Here is a 9,903-nt window from a genome sequence, read left to right on the forward strand (position 1 = left end):
CTAGGAATTAACATACATTCATATTTAAGTGATATAGTCTTTCAAATACACAGGTTTCTTAACACTTCTCCCTCTAGATGTCTGATAGTTGTCTGGAGATCCGCCATTATTATTCAATGGTTGTTGTTCGCTCATCTTTGGTCTAGACTTGTTCTGAGATGTAATATTTGCACCACTACTGGTTTTTTCAATTTCTTGTGGTACATGAATTTTTGTTTCTGTTTTGCATGCTTCAGACGGCATGAGAAGTTCTGGTGTTTGCGATTCAGCGGGTGTTGGGTGTAGATTCTGAATATCAGGGTCTATGAACTTTTCATTTGTAGCTCGCAGATGCTTTCTGTTCCTGCGATACACACTACCATCTTCTGTCCGAATCTTGTAAGAGCGAATGTCAACTTTTCCTTCTACGTATGCCTTTCGCCATGTACCATGTTTGTCACTGGGTTTAACCCTAACAACACCTCCAGTGTGTAATGGTTGCAAATCCTTTGCACTCCTATTGTAGTATTTTTCTTGTTTCCTTTTGTTTACCAACAACTTAGATCTGGTACTTTCCTGTGACTGTGTCCTTGGCATTAAGAGTCTTTTTGACATTGGCAGTAAAGTTCTTGTACACCTATTGAACATGCATTGTGCTGGTGATGACTGCAATCCTTCCGTTGGTGTATTCCGGAAATCCAGTAGCGCGAGGTAGGGATCTGATCTAGATTGTACTGATTTCCTCATTAATTTCTTCACTGTTTTCACTGCGTTCTCCACTCTTCCATTTGATTGAGGGTATCCTGGTGAGCTATTTTTGTGTTTGAACTTGTAAGAATGGGCAAATTCTGAAAAATCTTTTCCTGAGAATGGTGGTCCATTGTCTGATACAAGTTCATTTGGTATTCCATACCTGGCCATGTGAGCTTTCACTTTCATGATGACTTCTTTGGCAGTCTTATTATAACGTCTATCAACTTCAACAAAATTTGAATAATAGTCTACTGTGACCAGATATGCTTTGCTGTCAAATTCTTCAGCAAATGTTCTTGCTGATACATTCTCTAAAAATTCGTCATCATCTAATTATTCCGAAGCCTTCCAAAAATTGAAAACTCAAAAAGAAAAGTCACGTTTAAAATTCACATCCAACAACTCGGAAAGCTACAACCAGCTGTTTTCACTATCAGAACTTATGGAGGCTTTAGACAAGGCCCATGATACTTCCGCTGGGCCTGACAAAATACATTACCAGTTTTTAAAACATCTTCCAGAATCATCTTTAACATCTCTTTTAAAACTCTTCAATGATTTATGGATTACTGGTAACCTACCTAAAATATGGAAAGAAGCAACAGTAATACCATTTCCCAAACCCGGTAAAGATAGTGAAGATCCTACCAACTATCGACCTATTGCACTCACAAGCTGCATGTGCAAAACAATGGAACGAATGATCAATTCTCGGCTTGTATGGTACCTGGAAACTAACAATTTAATATCTCCTTTCCAAAGCGGCTTTCGTTATGGACGGAGCACCAACGATCATCTGGTTAGACTAGAAACATTCATTCGCGATGCATTTATCAAGAAAGAACATTTAGTAGCGGTTTTCTTTGATTTAGAAAAGGCCTATGACACAACATGGAATTACGGGATACTAAAAGACCTGCACGATCTAGGTCTAAAAGGCCGTCTGCCCTCTTTCATATCCAACTTCCTCTCCGACAGAGAATTCAAGGTACGAGTGGGCTGTACTCTCTCAGATTTGCACGAGCAAGAGATGGGTGTGCCCCAGGGCAGTATTTTATCTGTGACACTTTTCAATATCAAAATTAATAACATCACCAAGTGTTTGACTCCTGGTGTGGATTGCTCACTATATGTTGATGATTTTCTCATATGTTATCGGTCAAAGCACATGCATACAATTGAAAGACAACTACAGCAAAATATCAACAAGATTCAAAATTGGTCTAGTACGAACGGTTTCAAATTCTCAAAATCAAAAACGGTATGTATGCATTTCTGTCAATTACGACGACACCACGATGAACCTAAACTCACGCTGGACGGAACACCTATTCCAGTTGTTGAGGAAACAAAATTTTTGGGTATTATCTTTGACAGAAAACTGACCTTTATTCCACACCTAAAAAACTTGAAAGCCAAATGCTTAAAAGCACTTGACCTACTTAAAGTAGTAGCACACACTGACTGGGGTGCTGATAGAAAAGTCATCCTGAATTTATATAGAACGTTTATTCGCTCCAAACTAGACTATGGTTGCGTTGTGTATGGTTCTGCCAGAAAATCGTATCTTAAAATGCTTGATCCAATTCATCATCAGGGAATAAGACTGGCTCTGGGAGCATTTAAAATATCCCCGTGTGAAAGCCTTCTAGCTGAGGCGAATGAACCACCGTTATCGCATCGTAGAGAAATGCTTTCAGCACAGTATGCTCTCAAATTAAAATCAAACCCTCTGAATCCTGCTTTTTCGGCTGTTTTTCAACCCAAATACAAAACTTTATACGAAAATAAACCAAACGCCATACCTTCCTTTGGCATTAGAATATCATCCAGCCTTGACACTACAAATATAGATCTTTCAAAAATTCAGAAAACATCCATCTCCGAAACACCACCCTGGCTAATTAAACAACCAAAAGTACGTTTTACGCTACACGATGGAAAAAAATCCGAAACAAACCCTTCTATCTTCCACAACTCTTACCATGAACTCCTCACCGAATTTAAAAACTACACGAGAATTTACACTGATGGATCAAAGGATGAGGAAAAGGCTGCTGCAGCCTTTGTTTGTGGAAATCACACAACGCAAGTTCGCTTACCAAATGGAGCATCAATTTTTACAGCCGAAATCAGAGCAATAGACCTTGCTCTGCAACATATAGAAAAGAAACACATTTTAAACAGTATCATCTTCTCCGACTCGCTATCAGTACTCCAGTCACTACACAATAGAAAACTGGAGAACCCATTATCAAAAAACATACTCGTCAAAAATACCGAGCTGAGTATCTCCCACAATATAATATACTGTTGGTTACCTAGCCACATTGGCATTAAAGGTAATGAAAAAGCAGATCGCGCTGCTAAAATGGCCCTTACTCAAGAACCATCTGATTTTAAAATACCATATACTGATTTTAAACCTTGTATCAGAAAGTTCTTTCGTCAGAAGTGGCAGGCATCATGGAATGATGCTGTAAATAACAAACTTCATGCCATCAAGCCATCTCTAGGAGAATGGACTCCTTCCTACAGAACCATTCGTAGGGAGGAGATAGTCATTGCAAGAATCCGAATTGGTCATACTTATATCACCCACACCCACATACTAAAAGGTGAAGACCCTCCAGAGTGCGTTTCTTGCAATGAACCATTCACTGTCAAGCACTTTATGATAGAGTGCTTTGACCTACAACCTACGCGCGATCGTTATTACATTGTGCATGACATGAAAGAACTTTTTGATACTATAAACATCACTCGTATTATAGAGTTCCTGAAAGCCGTAAATATTTACCCTAAACTCTGACTTTTATGCTATCACCTTGTGCAGTTTTATGCAATATACATATACCGTCCCATTTTAATAACTATTCATCATTTTTACATCTCCCGTTGATCAGGAAGCTTTATTTTGCACCGTTATCATCTTACCGTTTTTAATTTCTACCATTTGTTCTTTTATATCGCTGGTCGATATAGGACCTTTTATACGTTTTAAAAGATTATAGAAATAACACTTTGTTTGGCGCTAAATAGCCTAACAGTGCCGATGCGCCGTTAAAAATCAATCAATCAATCAATCAATGCTGTCAAATTCACATAGGTCTACACCTATCTTCTCCCATGGCCTGGTAGGCACATCGTGACTTATGAGTGATTCTTTCTGCTGCTGAGAAGAATATGCATTGCATGTTTCACACTTTGTAATGTAGTTTTCTATTTCGCGATTCATGTTTGGCCAATATATAGCTTCTCTGGCTCTCCGCAGACAGCCTTGTATTCCTATGTGACTGGAGTGCAGCCTTTCCATTATCGAACCTTTCAGTGTGGCAGGGATCACTACACGGTCACTTTTTAAAATCAGGCCATTCTGTAATGTCAGTTCCTCTCGGAAAGGAAAGTAATACTGTAGTTCTTGTGGAAGTACTTTTTTTTCTTCTGGCCATCCTCTTTGAATGACTTTTTTCAACTGTCTTAACTGAAAATCTGTTTGAGTTTCTCTCTGAATCTCAGTGATGCGTTCCATAGAAACTGGTAGATACTCAACCATGCTCACACTTTCTGTTGCTTTCTCTGTGAATGAGCGGGTATCAACCTCAAACACTCTATCGCTATCGCATACTTTCTTGTTACAGGGCAAATATGCACAACTCGATGTATCAGCCATGTACATCTGTGTACCTTGCTTGTAGACTACCATGAAGTCAAATTTCTGCAGTTTTAACAGCATTCTTTGCAGTTGCTTTGGTGCACTAACTAAAGTTTTCTTGCAGATTATTTCAAGTGGTTTGTGGTCACTTTCTATGACTACTTGTCTCCCGTAGACGTAGTTCTCAAACCTTTCCTTTCCAAAAACTATTGCTAGTAGCTCTTTCTCAATTTGTGCATAATTTACCTCAGTCACTGTGAGTGCACGTGAGGCAAAGGCTACTGGGTGCCCCTCTTGCAGCAAACAAGCCCCTAGCCCTGTTTCCGATGCATCACATTGAAGAATAGTGTCCTTCTCATGGTCAAAGTACCTTAGAACTGGTGCTGATGTCAATATCTCTCTAATTTCATGAAGGCATTTATCATGAATTTGATCCCAATAAAACTCGACGTCCTTCTTGATCAACTGTCTTAATGGCTCTGTCACTTCCGATAGCCTTGGAGCAAACTTATGAACATAGTTCACCACACCTAACAGTCGCTGGACTGCCTGTTTATCGGTCGGTATAGGCATTTCTTTGATTGCCTCTACCTTTGCACTGTCAACTTTCAACCCTTCTGCAGAGATCACATGTCCCATGAATGTGACTTCCTTCTGCCTCAATTTCATCTTATCTTTGTTCAATTTAACATTCTTTGATGCGACATCTCTCAAAAAGTTTACGAAGCTTTCTGTCGTGATCCTCTGTGGCCTTAGCGTCATCTTCACCACTTCCCCAAACTAGAATATCATCATGAATTGCTTTCACACCTTGAATCCCTTCCAAAGCTTCATCAATTCTCCTCTGAAATTCTTCTGGCGCTGGTGCTATACCAAATGGCATTCTCCTCCATCTGTATCGTCCCCATGGCGTTCCAAATGTGATGAGTTTGCTAGATTCCTCATCTAACTTAACATGCCAAAACCCATTTTTTGCATCCACAACTGTAAAAATTCTCGCCTTGCTCAGGTCTGGCAGAACATCTTCTATTGTTGGAATTGGGTAATGGTTTCTTTTCAAGACCTTATTTAAAGGTTGTGGGTCAATGCACAGCCGTATTTTCTTGTTGTTCTTCATAACCACCACCATGCTAGAAATCCAGTCTGTTGGTTCTTTCTCCTTAGTCAATATTCCAAGTTTCACCAGTCGATGAATTTCTGCCCTCAACTTCGGCTTAACAGCTAATGGAATTTTCCTCACTGGCAGTTTTACTGGTTTGGCTTGTTCTGTCAGTTCAAGGTGGAGTTCTCCTTCCAAGAGACCTTCTCCATTGAATATGTCTTCATATTCCTGTATGAGGTTTGGTGTTGTCTCTACTGCCATGATATGTTGTTTATTTACAGTAATTAGTTTCATTTTCTGTACTGCTTGGGCTCCAAGTAGGGGTCTTGCCTTCCCTTGTACAATTACAAACTCTAAGATGTAAACTTTCTTATTCTTTGGATTTGTAAGGTGCAATTTTCTTTTACCCAAGGCTCTTGTTTCACTGTTGTTATACATAACAAGTGTCACATTGTTCTTTCCCAGGTGCTTCAATTTGTCATCATGGCATATTGTCTTATAATCTGTTTCAGAAATTATATTAACTGTTGAGCCACAGTCTAATTGGAAATTTATCAGACTCTCACCTAAAGTCATTTTGGCAAACAATTTCTTTGGGTATGTTTCTATCCCATTAACTTCTACTGTCAACACAAATTCATCACTTTCACTATCAAGACTTGAATTATCATCTATAACTTTTACCCCTTCTTTCTGCTTGTATTTCTTTTTGTGCGCTTCCCATTTTGGAGTTTTATGCTTGCACTTTACTGCAAAATGGTTCTTTAACCCACACTTTACACATATTTTCCCTACGGCCGGGCAAGCTTCTTTCTTTGCTTCATGTTTTTTCCCACAGTAGTCACACTCTCTTTGCAGCTGACTTTGCTTTCTTGACTTTTCACTCTTCACGACACTTCTTCCTGATTCATAGCTTTCATCTGTTCTTGCGTTTTTTCGTTTGCTCGAGAGATATCTATGCAAGTTCTTAAGGTTAACTTCTTGTCTTGCAACAGTTTTCTCCTGGTGCTGTTGTCTCTATTCCCAATTACCATTCTGTCTCGCAACAGACTGTCCTCTAAATCATCGTAATTACACGTTTGTGCTAGTGACCTTAGCGCAGCTACGTAGGCATCAATGCTCTCACCTGCTTCCTGTTGTCGACAATTGAAATTGTACCATTCATAGGTTTCGTTTGTTTCTCCTATACAGTACTTTTCAAATCTGTCAAGCACTTTGTCAGGTTTATCTTTGTCTCCATCATTCTCAAATGTGAAGGTATCAAACAGTTCTATGGCGTCTGGCCCTAAACACGTAAGGAGAATGGCTATTCTCAGTTTTGGCGCTTTTTCTGCCAGCCCCGTAGCTACTTCATAGTTCACCCAGACTCTTTTGAATTTTTTCCAGTTTGCAGACAAATTTCCCCGAAGCTCCAGTTTCAGCGGAAAAGGTATTGATGATGTAGGCAAAGTTGCCATCCTTCTGACACCATGTAACGTCTTTCTATGACAAATTCAAAACAGAAGACTGGACTGTGCTCAACACGTTTTATTCACTCTCATCTCGCACATGTTGCACTCTTTTTATATTCTTTTGACAAGCGCGTACAACAGTAATAAGGGAAATAACTCGTACAACCTTACTGTGAACTAGACTAATACATGTACATATGCATTACGTTACAAAGGCCACGTATAGGGTAATAGCTGACACTTATTTGTTCTATCAGTTATATACATACTGGTGCTGATTTATAAATATTTTTCTTTACTTGTAATAACTAGTTATTCATTCTATTTTGTGTATGACGTTTAGGCAGTAAGACGTAGCACCAAAAACATAAATAACGTGATACGTCTGACTCTTACATTGTAGGACTCAATTGGTAGCCATTTCATCGCTAGTCTAGCAGAACCCCCATCACCTATACTACATTGTGTATTACTAATTGCTGCCCATCACCTCAACTATATCATTATTTTAATCAATTCTTGAAATGTTGTGTTTGTACTATCATAACCTTTTGTAGTCTGGCACATGCTCTTTTTCGGGAACGATCGGCTGCTGAGTTCGTGGGTCTATGTAATATCCTTTTGTCTTGCTTCGGGGGATAGTATTCACAATAACAGACTTTTTCCCGATTTTAAACCATTCATCTATTTGGCCAGTTGTTATTTCCCCAGTCAGTCGACTCATTATTTTAATTATATATATATATATATATATATAAAACTTATATAACCGAAACAACTATCAGAATTTCTTTTTTTTCCTGCAAACTTTTCTTTTAGTAAATATCCCTCCAACATAAAAGAGCTCCAACAAAAGGGAGGTTATAATATTCGCTCCCGTCATGCAGATTGTTTTGAAGAACGTTTTGTGACATTCACCACACACATCAATAAAGGTCGCTTCTGCAGTTTGTCAGTCCGATAAATACTTGCAATAATTCTGATAGGTTTAGGTTACATTACCATTAGGCTGAAAACCCATTTATACAGTGAACCTTAGCAGTTGCGTGCGGGGATCATACGGGAATATCCATTGTCAACAGGTATTCATCGAAATATTACTTGGGGGTCATATGAAAAATCCTATGTTGAAATGGTCCATTGGTTTAAGATGGGGATGGTATTATTGGATCAAAAGTGTTTATGGAGTAACGTGTTTATTGGCTCAAACGGGAATGGTGATGTTAACATTTCTATCTACAATCCAACATACACTTTTACATTACAGCAACCACTTTTTAATTACTATCCAGCACCAACCTCCAATCGAATAAAAAGGGTAGGGGAGTTTTCAAATACATGCGAGCGAGCACACACGCACACACACGCGCGAGTGCACAAACACACACACACACGTACACAATATTCTCACCTTTGACCTCGTGGGTTCGAGTGTCAGGCTCGGCCAATATGGGTATGTGAGAAAGTTGGTCAATAGCTTCCTGTGTTGTTGTTGTTGTTGGGTTTAACGCCATTTTTCAGCACACGATAGGCTATGCATGGCGGCCAGTATTAATGGTGGAGGAAGAAACCGGAAAAACCCAGGGAAGAACCACCGACCCACGAGAAGCTACTGGCAAGCTTTCTCACATACCCACACTGGCCGAATCCTAGACTCGAACCCACGCAGACAGAGGTGATATGGCAGTGATCCCTAGCGGAGAGCGCTTTAGACCACTCGGCCACTCGGGGCCCCAGCTTCCTGTGTGTCGGTGATTCTTACCGTGGTTTTCCCCAAGTTCTTCCTCTACGAGATTTATTGGCCGCCACGTATAACCTAACAACAGCAGTAGTATAAGGGGTGAGATTAGCGACAATGGGAATTAGCATTAAAAACACCCCCTGGGTAAGATTAGCGACAATGGAAATTTAACATTAACCACCCTGGGTAAGATTAGCGACAATGGAAATTTAACATGGGCAAAAAACCCTGGGTAAGATTAGCGACAATGGAATTTAACATTGGATAAAGGAAAAAAAAGGAAATATTGAGATTAGCGACAAAGGCATTCGAACAATGGAAAAAAAAAATATCGATTCTAGGGACAAAGGCAATTTAACATGGGGAATAGAGTTTGGGTCTGTCTAGGGACAATGGGAATTGAACATGGGAATAGAGTTTGGGTTTGTCTAGGGACAAAGGGGAATTGAACATGTTAGAAAAAAAAAAACTACTTTAGGGACAAGGGGAATTGAACATGGGATTTCTTTTTAAAAAAAAATTTTTTATAAAGGGGTAGGCAATCGAAAGGCTATCTCTTTTCGAGAAATGTGGGTGGCCCTGAAAAGGGCCTTTGGATTTATGTTAATATTAATATTAACATAGACGGCATCTGTCACATCTTCTTCTTCTTAAACTCCTTCTAACTGCAGGTCCATACACAAATACCCTCTTGAGGCATCCTTGTCTTTCTATGTAAACTCTTCTCATCCATAGACTAGTATCTGTCCTATCAACAACAGTCCACTTGGACCGGACATACATGAGCATGTCCGTTCTAAACATCATTGAAGACACAAGGTTGGATGATTCAACTGTGGTCCACATCGTGAGGCGACGAGAACAGGTGAATCAATGCAGTGAACTGCGCTTATTTATAGGTAGAGGAAGGATTGAAACGGATTGAGTTCATTCACCAATCCGAACACGCGTTACAAAATTCAGTCAGTCCGCATCCAATCCGAAGAGAGCAGTCTGTGACGTCATGTGGTCTATATAGATTCGCTAGCGCCTGTGTGCTGTCAATCTATGCGACAGTGATTCAACATGACGGAAACTCAGAAAACGATCCATTGGGGTGCACCAGCAGTGGAGACCGCCCAAGGGAACCCGGACTTACTTTCAGAAGAGGTACATTGGGATTTTGTGGATTTTCTTACCTCGCAAGAATTTGTTCCGGAACCTTCGTCTCATTCTTCATTAC

At 39.7% G+C, this 9,903-nt stretch overlaps 1 protein-coding gene across 2 annotated transcripts in view; it reads right to left on the minus strand.

The window, feature by feature from the left end:
* Window positions 1-7,747, minus strand: part of LOC149805451 (ATP-dependent RNA helicase TDRD9-like) — a 146,753-nt gene extending 139,006 nt beyond the window's left edge. For both annotated transcript variants that reach the window (XM_089950041.1, XM_089950042.1), the window contains exon 1: window positions 7,489-7,747. In XM_089950041.1, the coding sequence (XP_089806167.1) occupies window positions 7,489-7,664 (176 nt within the window). In that variant the 5' untranslated portion in view covers window positions 7,665-7,747. The remainder of the gene's footprint in view (window positions 1-7,488) is intronic.
* Between the last annotated feature and the right edge of the window lie 2,156 nt (window positions 7,748-9,903).

Source organism: Sinohyriopsis cumingii, chromosome 2, assembly GCF_028554795.1.
Source record: "Sinohyriopsis cumingii isolate HCF-2022 chromosome 2, ASM2855479v2, whole genome shotgun sequence".
Lineage (NCBI taxonomy): Eukaryota > Metazoa > Mollusca > Bivalvia > Unionida > Unionidae > Sinohyriopsis > Sinohyriopsis cumingii.